This window comes from Paramacrobiotus metropolitanus, unplaced genomic scaffold (genome assembly GCF_019649055.1).
Source record: "Paramacrobiotus metropolitanus isolate TYO unplaced genomic scaffold, Prichtersi_v1.0 Parri_scaffold0000001, whole genome shotgun sequence".
NCBI classification, from domain to species: Eukaryota; Metazoa; Tardigrada; class Eutardigrada; order Parachela; family Macrobiotidae; genus Paramacrobiotus; species Paramacrobiotus metropolitanus.
The window spans coordinates 1,602,915-1,619,699 of NW_026570221.1; the positions used below are offsets into that span (position 1 = coordinate 1,602,915).

Below are 16,785 nucleotides of genomic sequence, written 5' to 3' on the forward strand. Positions count from 1 at the left end.
TTTTCAGTGTTTTGAGCAGTACACAAAATACAGATTATTAACGCATCATGTCGCTACCTATCTTCATTGCGATTCACCGGCAAAGTTCAGAAGAGTGACTGCACGATCGAGTACATCGAATTTAAATTACATTTCCGGGGATCTTCATAAACACCGGAAATACACACGTTCATTGCAGGCAAAAAGTTGGTGTGTTTTCTACGTATCTGTCTGAAACCGATACCTGTACTGGCAGTCTTATAGCCAGCTTCCGGTTTGCTTGACGCGGAATTGAAACATGGAGGTTGCTAACCGTATCTTCGGCTTCTTACTATGGAATTTATTTATAATTTGTAATGGCAGTCCGGTGGATACAAAGGCCATAAGTCCATATTTCTCAAACAGGCATTATAATCTGACTGAAATCCGACTGGAGAACAGCACATCTAACGGTACGTGTACGGTGTACAGTAAAAGTATTGTACATAGTACTGCATATCTATATAAACATATAAATTTTACAACATGAAAATTGTTTAGTTGATTTGCAAAAGCTGTATTATACTTAAACGTAATACATCTGACCTTTTTAAGTTTTATTTTCTTGGAAGGATATAATATTATTTACAAATCTGTATACGAGAATTAACGCTACAATATTATATCTATATTTCGAAAGATTAAAGGTGCATCGTACGTAAAAGTTTCGAAACTTTTTTTTATATCTCTATACAAAACTGAATTTATTGATAATTTTAAACGAAAGCTAAGAATTGAGTAAAGCACTATAGTTCATAATATGTTTCTGATTTTATTGTTATGGAAGTTTTAGGTATTCAACTGTAAGTAACTTTTAAGTACGATATTGTACAAGCAAGTGTTCTACCATACGGTTTTATTAATTTAGGTCCTCTCGTGGTGATCTCCGATGTCGCCCACGGTAAGCACATAGCTATTCACTTTCACAAATATATCATGTGAAATTTTGGGAGGGGCCGTGGTCGCCAGTTATACAACCTTTTCCTGTCGATAAGGTACACGAATCCGCACAAAACTAAAATCCGGAGTGTCTTTATGCTGGCCTGTGAAAGTACGTGACAGTACCGGTATCGACCACACTATCTGCCACTGCAACGAAATTTCCGCTTATCACGAAGCTGCTCGTGAAGGCGACAAAGCGCCGATTATACCTACTAAGAATATTGAAGTTCATCCCTATAATACCGATGCAACGGAAACGGTTTACCCGGCTGACCCTACAACGGCCGGTGATACGGACTTCAGCACACAAGTCTCCACGGAGCTGACGAATGTGGTAAGAAAAGTCTGGTTAATGGTAATTATACGGCGCTTCGTTTCTTTTCTGGTTGGTAACATACAAATTGATTGTATGCGATTAGTTTGTAATCCCAATTTTACAGGACCATCCGCTTACTACACCGGAAATACTTCCTTTGAGCACGATGGAAACAACTCACAGCACACTAGACACCACTTCCTCCAGTGACCTTTCGATCAGTCCGGACGCAGAAACGGGATTTACTCCTGAGCACACGTCACCAGTAATTCAAGACACGACAGTCGAAATCTCGACGAACCATCTCGTTACCGATGTCACCACCCACATCCAAAGTTTGACCTCGGAACATACAATCCTAGTCCCCCTTATTGATACCAGTACAGCTCCCGTTGTTTTTACCGTGCCGCCAATAGAGAATACTCCCAGTGACCATCCAGTTACCGGCGCCACCATTCATATCGAAAGCGTGACCTCGGAGACGACAGTCCCACAGAGCGATATCAGCCCAACCACCCAGGTTGTCGTTACCATGCCGATAGTAGGGAATATACCTGGTGGACTTCCCTTTTTCGATGCCACAATCCACACCGGAAGTGTGACTTCAGAAACGATAGTTGCACACAGCGACGCCAGCTCAACCACTCCGGTGGCAATCAGCGAGCCAGTAGATGAATTCCGCGGTATCCAGCTGGCTACCGACACCACCGTCCCAGCGACATCCGTGACCACAGAACACACAACTGTCCAAACCGGCACCACCATAGCTCATACTGTATCGCATCCTGTACTGACCACCGGAAATTCGGCAACCCCGATGGTGGCCGAGTCATATCCGAGTCTATTGGTTCCCAGGTTCGGAATCAGTGGGAGGGAAGGGAATATATTTGGATCCCATTCCAGACTTTTAGAGCGTAAAAAGCGCGAAATCCTACAGGACGAAGGCTGGCAGCAAGTGCCTAACGTCTACCACATTTATCCGTGGGTATGTGGAGCCGGTACGCCGTGTTGTTTTGGAGAACCGCGTCAGACGCAGCTAAATCAGCCGGCAACTACAAACACTACTTCGCCGCCGCAACCTAATCACGCGGCAACCAGGCGCAACGGTAAAACCTAACCAGTTACAATTGTTAATCACGTCGTTTGTTCAAAGAATGCGCTGCTTTTGCAGGATACACATACGGAGCGCTTTGTGGATTTTTGTCGTTTATTTTGGCCTTCCTATAAGTATAAGCCCACGCCTTTTAATCTGTGATGTGCTTTAAAAGGATTGACCTGCGACTTTCCTGTGTGGAGCCATTATGGAACTCTGTGTACCTAATTTTCTATATTCTGCTGCTTGCTCATTTTGTCGGCTAATATATTGTAATATCATTAATACTTTAATTATTTTCGAAAACTGAGTACATCTGTACATGTGTAATTTATTTAATTATTGTTACAGTGATTAATTTGACTATTTTAATAAAATCCTGTTGGTTTCCGAATAAGCAGCACAAATTCAAAGTACAGATAAAATCACCACAAAACTAATCAAAAGCCAAAATAAACTACAAAATACACTGCCCAGCGAAATCCTGCGGCTATTACGTAAAACGATAGGTAGAATAATCATTAAGCAAAGAATATTAAACCATCAAAATAAAGTATTAATCCCTTAAAATTAATATGAGCGCACAGCCGGCGGCACGGGTTTACACTCCTTCTCATCCAGCGTGTGATCAATAACCGGACGATAATCCAATTTCACCTTGCCATCCGACTGCACATACGCCAGGGTGTGTTTGCGCCAGTGCTTGTCCAGCGGACGCTTCTGTTGTCCTTGCAGCGGCTTGGTGTAATCATACTCGTCCACGCGATCCTGAAAACAGCGCTGAACTATTTAACACTGGAAAATATACTGGTAAGTGACTGGATATTACAATATTACTCATACCGTTTAAATAAATAACCTAAAATCACTAAATTTACGTATAATCATGTTATGAAAACAAAACTTAATAAATACCAAAAAGACATGTTTTTCTATCTCACAGTAACAGGTACTACAAATGCAACACTCAATAAACGTCCGAAATCACTAACAGGTGCTCAGATGCAAAGGCTTCTCGGAGAACGAACCAGCTGTTGCAGAGTGAAATTGTCAAAAATAGCAATACCGAATAAAAATTATAGCACGAACAATGTAATCTTAAATAGTCCTGTACAGAAAAATTGAAACAATTTTACATAATCTCTGAAATTTTTGTCCTCTATAATCAACACAAATTACATATAGTTTTCGTGAGGGATCCAATATTAATCGACTTTTAAAATAAAGCGCCACAAAAGCTGCTAATTTTACATCTGCATCGCACTATGTGAACAACAGAATTTGCTACAAAGTTGGATTACAGGTTTACCTTGAAATCTTCCCGAGCATGTGCACCACGGCTTTCTTTACGGGCCTCCGCGCCGTATACCACCTGCAGACCGGTCAGGAGTAGATTCTGCAGTTCCAGCGTCTCCACCAAATCCGAATTCCATATCATGCCGCGGTCGAATAACTGCAAACATCAGCGATATTTTGCCGATATCCCACGACCAACACTGTTTGTAAAGCTGAATGATGATATACTGTACCTTAAGGTCCTTGGATTCCTGGTAGAGCTCACTCATCTGCCGGCAGCCCTCCTTTAGGACGTCGCCCGTACGGAAGACAGCAGCATGGGTCTGCATGCATTTCTGCATTTTCAGGCGGAGATCGGCGGTGCTGACGGAGCCCTTCGAATGGCGGAGGTGGTCGATGTTGGCAATGGATGACTCGCCAGCATTCTAAACAAATCCAGGCCCAAAATTAGCTTTTTAAATGTCAAAGCTCAAAAAATGATCTAAAAAAATAAATAATCGATGTAAAATTAATAGCAACAAAAAAATAAGACCACTGAAACCATTGTTATGCTATGACCGTTGAAATCCGCGAAAACCGGTAAATGAAACTGATAAAATACCATTTCATATGCTAACAAAAACAAGATATGACAAAATATGAATTGATTTAATTGAATAAAAATTATCTGATAAAGGAAGTAGCTATCCAGATCGAATTTTCTTATGCGATCACATTCTGTATGCAACAGGGCATGTGAAAGCAATAAAAACGTTCAGTATGATTCATCTACCAAGTCATCGTAAGTAATTGTGATTAAATTAATGGGCAATCGTAGTACGGAGGCTTCTGTCAATGAACAGTGGTACGATTCCATTGGCATGCTCAAATACGAAAAAACAAAAAAAATATTACGATACCAGTAAATCAACACAGTAAACTGAGTAAACGTTTTTTTTAATTCAGCAAATGCATTTGCTTGAGTATTTGTACTTGATACTATAATATAAAGTGACTGTGAATTAACAATAGAAAAGACAAACTGAACAAGAAGGTAAAATAGCATAATCGTCAATGAAAAGTACGTTAAATATTCACATAAAACCAAGTTTTTCCTCCAACAGCCGACCATACTGACCTCGGAGAGATCCGGCACCTTCTCGCCCGGCTTGTTCTCTTCGGCAATGGTCAGTGCACAGGCCCGCCCGAACACCACCAAATCCAGCAGTGAATTGGCGCCCAACCGGTTAGCTCCGTGCACCGAGGCGCAGGCGGACTCCCCACAGGCGTACAGTCCCGGAATGACCTGGTCGCCCTTCTTGGCGTCATAGAGCAGCGCCTGTCCCTTGAAGTTCGTGGGAATGCCGCCCATGTTGTAGTGGACGGTGGGCAGCACCGGGATGGGCTCCTTGGTGACATCCACGCCGGCGAAGATCATGGCCGTCTCCGAGATGCCGGGCAGACGGGTGGCCAGCTGCTCCGGCGGCAGATGCGACAACTGCAGGAACACGTGGTCACGGTCTGGACCCACACCACTGCAAAGCAATGCAATTGAAACACCAATGAGTAGTTGCACTAATGAGTAGTTGCATTTTGCAAACTGGATACAGCGCATTAATAATCATTTAGATCGTAATTATTAATCTTTTCAAATATTTATTAACTGGCTACTGATTTATTCGGTCGTTTAAGTACTTAGTGTTTTATAAAGCGCAATACGTACATGCAAGAACACCAGGGCTACCGCTTTCGGGTTTCTACCGCAATAAATGAACAGTACACTTCTACTGGTAGTCACTGTAATTTTAAAAGAAATTTAAATCAAACGCACAAGCAAATTTATTGCAGGGTCGTCGTTGTTATTCATCAAACACATTTTTAATTTTTTTATCGATCTACTTATTCAGCTATTTAAATATTTATGCATTTAAAACGTAACTTACATCATTAAATGTTTTTTACATGGTATTCTGCATGTAAGGAATTTGATTTACCGGTTTTCGCGGATTTCAATGGTCATAGCGCGCGAGACCACATCGCGAGAGGCCAGATCCTTGGCGTTGGGGGCGTAGCGCTCCATGAAGCGTTCACCTTCGCTGTTGACCAGATAGCCGCCCTCACCACGACATCCTTCCGTAATCAAACATCCCGCGCCGTAAATTCCTGTAAGATGACGAAGTCAGACCTTAGGAGTCATCCACTGCAAGATTTAACATAGGCAATATAGCACAGAATCAATCAACGATACCGGTGGGATGAAACTGTACAAATTCCATATCTTCATTGGGTAATCCGGCTCGAGTCACCATAGCGCTTCCATCGCCTGTGCACGTATGCGCCGAGGTGCAGGAAAAGTAGTTTCGTCCAAAACCGCTACAAAGACAGATTTCTCAGTGCAACAACCGAGTCGGGAGTAGAGAAACTCAGTTATTATCATTAAAAATAGAAGTGCAGCGATAATACATAAATTTAAAATAACATTATTATTACATCCATTAATTTTTGCACAAAATGTAATAATTAAAAACGGTAATCAGTACGAGTACACCATGAAGGCGCCAAGAAGAGTTTAAAATTACGCACCCAGTCGCAATGACGGTATTATTAGCCCTAAACCGGTGCAGTGTTCCGTCTTCCAAACATAGCGCAATGACACCGCGGCATTCACCGTTTTCCATCAGCAGATCCAAGGCAAAGTACTCCACAAAGTACTGACAATCATATTTCAACGACTACCAAGAAAATCACCTCTTAGCACACTAGTACCACGGTGCAACACGAAAACGATATAGTACATAAACAGTACGTACGCGCCCATAAAGTGTGTGCAGCAGTGAATGTCCGGTGCGATCGGCCACACAGCAGCAGCGATGCGCCTGGCCTCCCTTCCCGAAATTATAGCTCTGGCCTCCGAATGCACGCTGGTAGATCTTGTGGTCTTTGGTACGGCTGAACGGCATGCCATAGTTTTCCAACTGTGTAACGAAACAAAACAGTCATAACAAATTTACCTTCGTTCTAGTCGCAACGGCTCCAGGGGAGGGGGGGAATCTGAGAGTTCGGTATACTCACCGGACCGTTTGTTTCACATGTATTCACCATAAACGCGACAATTTCACGTGCATTCAACTTAAGCGCAACAATTTCACGTGCATGCAGTATATGCACAACAAAAGCATTTCTAAAAATATTTATCCCCTGACGTCCACCGCCATATACGAAAATTAGTGATCACAAAGCGCAAAAACTCCCACAATATTAAATGAACTCAAAGAAACAGTGAATCCCCCAAACAGGAATCAAAAGACTTAGAAAAGCGCTCTCTATCAAAGAAAAAGGACTAATAACTCACCTCAATAACCGCCTGTGGAGCCTCGCGCGTCATGTAGTGAATGGCATCCTGATCGCCCAACCAGTCGGATCCCTTCACCGTATCGTACATATGCCAGCGCCAATCATCCGGCTCCATATTCCCCAACGCTGCATTGATGCCGCCCTAAACCAATAAGACGAATAATTAAGTATACATCCCTCATTCCAAAAACACAACATACACCACTGCAACAACATCCAAGTTTACCACCAGCTAAACACATATTTCCTTTAAAACCTAACAATCGCAAATTTGCTAAAACATCAGCCAAAAATAATTTACGGAAAATCCATGTTTTAATGTTTACTACCAAATACAGCTGTTTCCTTTGAAACTCTCTGAATAATAATAAAAATGAACCAAAAATATAGGAACAATGTTAGAAATTTGCTAAAACTTAACAAAAAATAGTAGATGAAAATTGAAAAATCTATGTCTTCTACCAAACAAGTAATTTTCTTTGGACGTTGATAGTCGTAAATTTGCTAAATAATTATTCAAAAATAACTAAAATAAAAATTGCAGAAATACCGTAGCGTACCTGGGCAGCGACGGTGTGGGAGCGCGTGGGGAACAGCTTGGTGATGCAGGCCACATTGAAGCCTAACTCGGAGAGCCCGAAAGCAGCGCGCAGTCCCGCACCGCCCGCTCCCACCACCACGGCATCGTAGGCATGATCGATGATCGGGTACTGGCCGGAGAACTACGGTACAAGCAGGTACGTATTCACTACACATAGCGTCAAAATAGTGCAACAGGCAGGGGAATTTAATGCAGGGCGGACCTGGGTCTTCTGCGTGGCTGACGATTTGTGGCGCTGCAGGGACGGTTGGGCGATCCGACTGCTGAGGAATTTCGACGGCAGCGATCGCGATAATAGGCTCTGCAATGCGTGCTGCTTTTTAGTCGGCTGATAACGGGCAGATGGGGCCAGTACTTACACTGGATAACTTCCCAAAAACTGACATGGCTGCGCTGCGCTATGAAGAGCCTGATATTCGTGTGTGGCTATAATAGATGCACGGTGAAATCAGAGCTCCATGAATATCCTTGTGGTCTTGTCAGAACGAGCTGCAAACAGCAAGTAAATCGCAAATTAAAAGAACATCAACTTTTCTGCAAAACTTTTTAATCAAAAAAATTTAAACTCAGTGACTGTAACTCAGAAATTCTGGTTTGCACTTTTGCTGAAGTTTGCATAGAGACTCTATCAGCGAAAAACCACTTTTTCTGTATGGCCTCAGTCGTATTTCACATAGGCTTGTTTTGTAGAGAAAAAAATCTAAAACTTTTTAGTGTTTTTGAATAAACTGAAAGAAAAAGATTTCTTTTCCAAAAAGCAGGAATGATGGGAATATACGTCCCACAATAGCGTCTACGAGGAACCGCATTTTTAGCCGTGCCAGCCCGAATATGAGCCGATCTCCACTGCATACTTAAAGCATGGGGCCAGCCACAGAAACTCGTGTGCGGTAGCCCTAATGTCTTAATCATCGTGAGAGACGATTTTAGCTCATGTTCTGTGGCTTCCCAAAATTCTAAAAAGATGTAACAAGCTAGACAACTCAAAATTTTTGAATGTATGTATCAAGTTTTATCAGTTTCAGCAAAGCAGACATGCTGAATGCAAGTTTATCAGTATGCCGTTTGCCAGGGAACCTAACGTACAAAACACCAGATTTCACAGTTCGCACTTATTCCAACACCCGAGTTTCCCGGGGAGATTTTCATCCCAAAACTGAATGAAATCGAAAGATGATAGAGTTTACAAATTTGTGGATTTGGTAAAGTTGTGGTAAATCGTCCTAGTTCAAAAGATAAATGCAACAGAACAGCAACTTCTGTATAGTGCGACTGGGTCTACAACGTTTATAGTGGCTCAATGTAGTGGTACTCTGGATAAGCCATACACCATTCGATAGAGAATTAAATTCTCTTTCTGATTGGTGCATTTTAAAATGAGACCAATGAGAAAGGCCTGGGGCAGGGCTACGACAAGCCGAGGCATGCATTTTCTCGGTACGAAGCACGGGATTCGAGCCGAAATAGTGCACAGTGTGGTGTATATACCTACGCTGTCGTTGAGTCTCTAAGTTTGCAGTTTGCTCATTGCTGCCTCTGGGCTGCTCGTCTACTCCTGGTCGCGCTCGGCCTTCCTGGCCGTGTCTAAACCGCCATCCGGAAGGGGGGCGACAATGCGAAGTACGTACCAAGCCGGAAGCTGTACGTACTCTGTACATAGTACAGTCAGATCTACTGTAACCACTTGTCTGGGTTGCCAAAAAACAATTTTGACAACATTGGTTTTAGCAGAACTATGTATTTAACTTATTTTCTTATACGTACTATTTTAAGGCATGTACGTACTATTCTGTCAAGAAAGATTTGCGAATGTACAGTAGTGGTAACCCTCGGTCGGGAGAGTTTTTGCGTGCGAGAATCAGCACTGAGATACAACGCGTAAGTGCTGTGGATCTGTCCTCGGAACATTCAATGAGATGCGAGACAACGAGGACGTTTTTTTTAGCTTTTAGATTGGCTGATCGGGAATGATTAGTGCCCGATGTTGTTTTTCTTGGCACCCCTGCTGTGATTTTGTTATTATAAGGCAGATATCCGAATCCTCGACCGGAATTTTCACGATTGACAACATTTATTTATCTGAGACAGTTCTGACCTTTTAATTTATAACGGTAATTTTTGTCTACGGTAAACTAATATCACATGATTTCCACCAACAACAAGGGAAGTGATGGTCGATACTGCAATTACCCTTACATGCATGTAAGGGTAATTGCAGTATCGACCGAGTATCGAGTATGAGGGGGTGAGGCATATGCCTCACCCCCTCAATTCAGGACAGTATTGTATTTGTAATTTTAGTGTGGTGTGTGAATTCAAGGTGTTTGGCGCGCCCGTTTCCGGCATGTCATTTTTCCGTTTTCTCCTTCCGGGAGGGACAGAGTCCCCTTCATATGGGCAATTATACACTGCAGTACCTTGATTCTACTTTCGCAATTCATATTTAGCTAGTTTCATTTTATACCGTGTATAAATTTGTGCAGAATGTAAAACACTGTAAATAATGTAAATGTAAAGTTTTACACTGCAAATAATCTAAAAAAAGTATTAGTATACTTCTACTGCATTAGGCAAGACACTGTCTTTGTCTCGCCTTGCCGCGCTTGAAAAGACGTTTCAAGCGCGGCTAGTAGTGCATTCACCTCATAGAGAACCATCTAAATAATTACGAAATTAGTTAGATTGCCCTTTGTCCAATAAAAGTCATCCAATACTGCCACGGTGACATTGATGAAGAGAAAATAATTTAAACGCCTTCTACACAGATAAACTTTTCCACTACTTCTTAATGAATTTAAGTTTATTTTAGGAAGCATACGTCACTCATAGCCAATTGTTCTGTGAGTGCACTCCCATTTTTTTATACATGTACAGAGTATGTACATATATGTGATGCACAGAGGCTGTACATCGCCTTTTTGCTTGTTTATTAAAATCTCGAGCCCTGTGATGTAGTATTACGACATCCGATCCAAATTCAGCTGCCTTTGCCGGCATTAGCCAGCTTATTTAATGACGGAGTAAATATTTAATCCCGATCCAGAATACGCTGCTCAACCTACATCTGCGCACGTACTACGACGGGCGTATTAAATTAACCGCGGTGGCTCTTGCGCACCGCAGGCATCACGTTACCGGTTACCTGATGATCTTGATCCTGAGATGGAAACTCGTACTTTCTCTACATGTGCGTTAATGATCAAGAGCTGATGTTGTATCTGAGTTACTGTGTGAACTGCTATGAAACTACAGAGTCATTTAAAAATATATTTTTGAAATTCAAAAGGGCATTCCTTCTAAAAATGATAATAATTACTTATCTGCGTATTGCAGTGACATTTGCTTTAATACGTCACAGTGCGACTTCCTTAATAGCCGCTGTCGCTGCTCCGTTCAAGGTGGAGATTGTTACATGGGGACATGTGAGCCTGTTGTCAATATCGTCCATTGTCTACAATGGCCCGCCAATAGAAACCGCTGTCGCCGAAATGAATACGAAATATAACGGATCTATCTATGCTTATCATACGGTGCTGGCCAATTCATCTATCGTATCGTGCGACGATATGGTCTCGCAGATTGATGCGGTCATGTCCAGTTGGTATTATCGAAAACGTATGGATGTTAACATGAGCGTTCTTATTGCAGCCGGTAAATTTCTGTAACGAAAAGATCTTTTCTTGGAAGCGATTGCATTTTCCAACAACGATAAAAGTGTTGCAGAAGTTTTTGCTGATTTTCTCGTAGGGTGATGCTGCTGAGTGAAATTTAAGCGGCGTTTGCTAGAGCACACGTCTTCAGTTGTTCTGTTTTGCGGTTTTTACACTTGTAAATTTTTTTATCATTATAAAAGTAATTCTACAGAAAAGAAATATTTACACGGTAAAGATCACGATAACTTTAACAATCGCTTATTACGTATTTTAGAAGCGGTTTAAGGAATGCGCAATACACGTAATTCTGTTGTTACCGTTGGGCGCTAAACTTCAGTGTACTGATAATACATACTTGAAGTCATCGAATTCGGAGTAACTTAAGCGACGGAAGCTACGGTACTTTGGCAATTTGTTATTCTTGCGGTTTTTAGACTTGTCTCTATAATTTCAGGTTGTACGGAACAATACAACATAAATCGTTTGGCAGCTGCATGGAATCTATTGATGCTGACCAGGTACTGTCTCTTTGCGCTTTCAACGAAAGCACGGCGGTCCGGGATAATAAATACAACTATTTCTGTGTCACACGAGCCTTTAAACGATATTTCTTAGAATAACAATATTTTCGCTTCTGTGGTTTCCGCAGCGGCAGAATCAAGAGACGTTCTTGGCATTAGATTTATTTACCCCTTTCAGTGTGGCAAGCGATGCCATTCAGATCCACAAGGACATCACGCCCACCTGGGTATCCATGCCGCCACAAACACCCCAGGGTTACGCCGCCTTTCTGCGTAACCTTGTCCTCCGCTACAACTGGACAACAATTTATATTGTCGTGGAGGAATCGGTTAATCTGGGATATGTTCAGATTGCCAGTAATTTCTTTACCCTATTCAACAATATAAGCAATGCCCAGGTCATCCGGCGTTACGTGCGCGCTATCAATGCATCCAGCTACGATGGCATTTTGGAGGAGTTCCGGAAAAGCTGTCGCGGTAGGCAGATCATATTACCAATTACGACGGACGGGATAACATTGCTTTACATCAAATGAATTTAACTTTGTTTATTCATTTTCTTGTTTCCCTCGAACAGTCCTGATGTTTTTCGGACATGCGACCAAACTGCGAAGCTTCATGGTAAAATACATAAAGAAGTATATTTTACTACAATAATAGAAAACAAATAGTATTCAGAAATTTTTTCCTTAGATAAGCGCTTTCAAGGCGAACATGACCTCTGAAGAATACGTAAGCGCTTCGTTGGAATTAACGTTTGATTTAAATTTGCAGATGTAACGTAACTGCATTATAACTGAAAAGAATTTTGCAGGTATATGTCGCAGTGGGACAGACCTTTCCGTACAAACCATTTGGCAACTATACGTGGGAGTATGACGATGCCGACGATAAAATTGCTAGACAAGCCTTCCAAAATTTGCTGCTGGTTGAAATTTTTGATGCTACGATTCGCAGCCCATCCGACACGCTGCGAGATACCTGGATCGAGATGGCGAAAGCGGAATACAACTACACAATTAAATGGAACGAAACAGTTCGTAACATTTCTGTGCTGCGAAGGCGGCCTCTTTAAAATTTCTCCACAATTGCTCTAATTGTAGGCGGTTCAGTTTTTGGCTGCAGCCTACGGTTCCGTGGAGATATTCTTTCAAATACTAAACGAAAGCCTTGCCAAACAGACTGAATTCGATTATAGCCATGGGAAAGGATTCGCTTCGTTATTCTACAATCGCACGTTTAACACCAGGTTTTTAAGGATTGCTATCGATGAATTCGGCCAGCGACGTATTGCATTCGCGGTGAAATCATTGAATCCTGAGACGAACCACATGGATGTAAGCTACACAATTATACATTTCCATAGATGTGGCTTAGTAATTCTGTTATTTTTCAGACAGTAATGTATGAGAATTATGGCAGTACCGAAATCCAAGTAAACGGCACAATTTACTGGGCAGGGAAACCAAACAGCCTGCCTCCGCGAAACGAACCGATCTGTGGATATTTCGGCAACAAAGGACCCTGTGCTCCAAAAGGTGAAGTCACCCGTTAACATTCACTATGCTACCACTTACAACACAGCGCCTTCTCATTACGCGTCATCATTCGGGACATCATAATGTATGCCTAATAATAACAAGTGCTTAATTCGATAATTGTATTTCCAGATGATGCGGGCAAGATAATCGGAAGTGTGGTTGGCGTTTTTGTGGTTGTTTGCGGCATCTTGATTACAGTGGCGTATCGCATGATTAGGTATAGGTCGATTTCTTATGAAACAGTGGCAATTTGTTCTATTTGCATCCTTTCCAGACAGCGTCTGCAATTTGACTCAGCAGAATTATCCTGGATAATTGATTACAGCCAATTAGCACGGCCAGCTGGTCTTCGGTCAACAGAATCATTGACACAAACGAACGTAAGAAAGTTAGAAACCATACACAGAACATCTAAAGTTACGTAGTGAGCCCTAGGAAAGAATTTCTCCAAGGTTTTGACAAATCAAAGAACTGTAGTAATTCTGATTATGCTGTAGTATTCGGCGACGTATTTGCCGGTACAGCAGCATGTCTGGATCTATTCGGTGCCACTGGACGATAACGTTAACGCCGCCATCGGAACGTTCGCGACACCGTCTAGAGCTACGGCTCGGCTAATTTACGAAGTATATAAGATAGCATACATTTGCATAAGTGCTTGTAGTATTGAAAGTTTTCTTTGGTTGACGTTGCAGCTGCGACACATTAGCTCGGACAATATCAATGTCCTCCTTGGACTGAGCTTGGGCTTTAACAGAACGCGGCTGCTCTTTGTCGCGCCTTTCTGCGAACGCGGCTCTCTCCATGACCTTTTCGATCTACAAAATCGTCTGGATATGGACCTGCAAAATTCGCTCGCTATTGATCTTATTCGTGTACGTGCCGTTGTGTATGTCCTTATTTGGCTGCTGAGGTTTTCCAACTGTGGACAGAGGCTTTACTGTTCTATTAATAAACCGTTGAATTCAATGTAGGCAATACATTTCATCCATACCAAGACATCGCTCCGGTACCACGGTCATCTGTCGCGATGGGTGTGCCTTATTGATCGTCATTTCACCTTGAAAATTGGAAAATTTGGATACGTGGCATTATCGCAGAGTTTGTGCGGTCGTGCGGTAGAAAAGCCGCATGACAACGCTAAGAAACTGCTCTGGACAGCGCCAGAACTGTTACGAGACGCCAAAGGTCATCCAGACAAAGCCACAGATATCTACAGCACCGGCATTATTTTGTATGAGATTTTCACTTTGCGATATCCATACGACAATTCACCTCAACCTTCTGGCAACCTGGAAAACAATGGTACTACTGCTACGTTTTGGTCTAATTTCTGATAACACTCGTAATATATGTAAATCAAAGCCAACCAGGTGGTGAATGAATTTGATTTTGCGTTAGCTAATAAAATAATCAAGACCATCCGGAGCGGCCAGTCTCCATATCTGCGTCCAACAGTTGACCATCCCACTAGGCAGCTGAGTACGGTGATGCAAATTCTGGATGCATGTTGGAATGAGCAGCCAGCACTGCGCCCCGATTCTTCCAGTCTTCTCAATCAAATAACCAGCAAACTCGGCTTATCGTACAAACAGGATACATCGTTTTTTGATAATATATTACACCGACTGAAGAAATACGCTGACGCTTTGGAAGACGAAGTCTACAATCGCACCGTGGAGCTGCAGATCGAGCGGAAGCGCTGCGACGAACTGTTGTGCGAAATTCTCCCGCGCATTGTCGCGGAACGCCTGCGAAATGGGGGAAAGGTCGAACCAGAATACTTTGAAAGCGTGACGGTACTGTTTTGTGATGCATATGGATTTGAGACGCATGTCGTGGACCTACAGTCGCCGATTGCCGTCACGGGATTTTTGGGGAAACTGTATTTCGCTTTTGATCCCGTTGTGAAGAGTTTTAATGCTTACAAGGTGGAAACAGTCGCCAGTTCGTACCTTGTATGTCTGTTCCGAGCTAAAAGCGAACAAAACCATGAACTATTACCAATTTTGTGTATTGCTTTTATAGATAGTCAGCGGTCTGCCAGTGGAAATCGACAACCACGTGAGCGAAATTGCGTCTTTGGCGCTGGCGCTCAAAAAAACGTTCGTCGTATTTGTGGAGACCGATGGGCTGCAGTTTGTCGGCGGTATGCATACCGGTATGAATCAGATTCAAGATTTTCAACTACACTGCTTGTCAACTTTCATTATATTGTATATTAACCAAGTCATAAGATCAGGTTAAATTTACAGCACTTGACTTTAATGTATGATATATCATGTGGCTTGTTTATAGGGCCATGCGTGGCTGGAGTGGTAGGCCACGTGAATCCTCGCTACTGCTTGTAAGCAGACGTTGTCACCCATTTAAAATTTTTCACAGCAAAATGTTCGTAGATTTGGCGACACAGTAAATACAGCCTCACGAATGCAGAGCTACAGCCTTCCTGGCTATATTCAGCTGAGCGCAGAAACGGCTGACCTCCTCCGCAGCGTTCCTTATCAGCCTTACGAAATCAAGGAGCGCGGGAGTATAGATATCAAAGGAAAGGGGGCGCAGACAACGTACTGGCTACTCGGAGGACACACCACTAGAATGCCTTAAACTACAATACAGTACCAGAATCATAGCATGCACCTGTGGCTTACAGTATTATAACATTTACTTTTACGAAAGCTCAAATTTGCTGTACTGGTCTGTAATTCAGAGTTTAATTTAGGCTGTTGGATGACTGGACAGTTAGCATCCATCATACCTCAGCAGTGTTTTAAAAATTTTCATTTTTTACATTTCATTTTTTCTAATTTTTGCTTCACAATATGCGCTAAGATCTACTGCACCAGTCAGTTTTAAGTCACCAAATCGTTTTGGGCAGGCTGGCATGGGAAAATAAAAGTTCCCGTTTGTGGTAGGCTAAACTCGTGCTCGATGAAATAACAACCGAACAGTAAGAGGTACACCTGGATAACGGCACTGCTGCGTTAATCAGATAGTATTAACCGGGCAAAATAAACAAGCAATATAAATAGACTGGACATAATAAATAATACGGTAGTCTATTTACATAATTATTATGTCTTGCCTGACTTGCCAGTCTTGGTATTCGACTTTAGACATTGTCTTTGCTTGATTTTAGGTTTAATTCTTATTTCTTGCGTATGGAACGATCTAGTAAATTGGGCCGACGATCTGGCCTCACATTGATTAGTGAAGGGTGTACCTCGATTCTGATAATCGCAATGATATCGTGACCCTTGTATCCTTTTCTAATCTACCCAGCTAGGAACTCCCTCGAAATGTTATCGTTTGTAGAATTTCGAAAAAGCTAAAAGCTGCTGAAACAAAATCATGGTAAAACGAAAACCATTGTGTGCTACTTTACTAATTATACTAAATAAAACCTCCGACGCTATGTGAAATTACTGCAATCGTTTTCATTTTCAAAGGTATCGAAACGAATGTTGAGGG

At 42.2% G+C, this 16,785-nt stretch overlaps 3 protein-coding genes across 3 annotated transcripts; 2 read left to right on the plus strand and 1 right to left on the minus strand.

Annotated features, from left to right (window-relative positions):
* The first annotated feature begins 67 nt into the window (after window positions 1–67).
* On the plus strand, window positions 68–2,755 carry LOC129587614 (mucin-4-like). The gene is made up of 5 exons (XM_055481825.1): window positions 68–431; window positions 887–919; window positions 1,014–1,294; window positions 1,401–2,382; window positions 2,448–2,755. Exons 1-5 carry the CDS (start codon window positions 278–280, stop codon window positions 2,501–2,503), a joined length of 1,506 nt encoding a protein of 501 aa, XP_055337800.1. The 5' UTR covers window positions 68–277; the 3' UTR covers window positions 2,504–2,755.
* LOC129586819 (succinate dehydrogenase [ubiquinone] flavoprotein subunit, mitochondrial-like) lies at window positions 2,726–8,631 on the minus strand. The gene is made up of 12 exons (XM_055480663.1): window positions 7,959–8,631; window positions 7,802–7,900; window positions 7,559–7,720; window positions 6,997–7,140; window positions 6,455–6,619; window positions 6,228–6,376; window positions 5,893–6,017; window positions 5,639–5,807; window positions 4,783–5,179; window positions 3,899–4,090; window positions 3,679–3,822; window positions 2,726–3,137 (listed from the first exon to the last, which is right to left on the minus strand). The coding sequence occupies exons 1-12, from the start codon at window positions 7,983–7,985 to the stop codon at window positions 2,940–2,942; spliced, it is 1,971 nt and encodes a 656-aa protein (XP_055336638.1). The 5' UTR covers window positions 7,986–8,631; the 3' UTR covers window positions 2,726–2,939.
* A 1,944-nt stretch (window positions 8,632–10,575) lies between these two features.
* Window positions 10,576–16,032, plus strand: LOC129592868 (receptor-type guanylate cyclase gcy-13-like). The gene is made up of 18 exons (XM_055489044.1): window positions 10,576–10,786; window positions 10,933–11,250; window positions 11,707–11,770; window positions 11,952–12,250; window positions 12,351–12,394; window positions 12,467–12,505; window positions 12,588–12,809; window positions 12,877–13,110; window positions 13,170–13,311; window positions 13,444–13,531; window positions 13,589–13,694; window positions 13,812–13,940; window positions 14,010–14,189; window positions 14,289–14,619; window positions 14,716–15,272; window positions 15,343–15,475; window positions 15,613–15,661; window positions 15,714–16,032. Exons 1-18 carry the CDS (start codon window positions 10,762–10,764, stop codon window positions 15,919–15,921), a joined length of 3,168 nt encoding a protein of 1,055 aa, XP_055345019.1. The 5' UTR covers window positions 10,576–10,761; the 3' UTR covers window positions 15,922–16,032.
* Window positions 16,033–16,785: the final 753 nt, after the last annotated feature.

Coding starts and splice junctions, on each gene's coding strand:
- LOC129587614 (XM_055481825.1), top strand. CDS start 278: ATGGAGGTTGCTAACCGTATCTTCGGCTTCTTACTATGGAATTTATTT. Junction 432..886: donor GGAGAACAGCACATCTAACG/GTACGTGTACGG, acceptor TTATTAATTTAG/GTCCTCTCGTGGTGATCTCC. Junction 1,295..1,400: donor CCACGGAGCTGACGAATGTG/GTAAGAAAAGTC, acceptor CCAATTTTACAG/GACCATCCGCTTACTACACC.
- LOC129586819 (XM_055480663.1), bottom strand. CDS start 7,985: ATGTCAGTTTTTGGGAAGTTATCCAGT. Junction 7,141..7,558: donor CCCACACCGTCGCTGCCCAG/GTACGCTACGGT, acceptor TTATTGGTTTAG/GGCGGCATCAATGCAGCGTT. Junction 5,808..5,892: donor TGTACAGTTTCATCCCACCG/GTATCGTTGATT, acceptor GTCATCTTACAG/GAATTTACGGCGCGGGATGT.
- LOC129592868 (XM_055489044.1), top strand. CDS start 10,762: ATGGAAACTCGTACTTTCTCTACAT. Junction 14,620..14,715: donor TGGCAACCTGGAAAACAATG/GTACTACTGCTA, acceptor ATTTTGCGTTAG/CTAATAAAATAATCAAGACC. Junction 15,476..15,612: donor TGTCGGCGGTATGCATACCG/GTATGAATCAGA, acceptor GCTTGTTTATAG/GGCCATGCGTGGCTGGAGTG.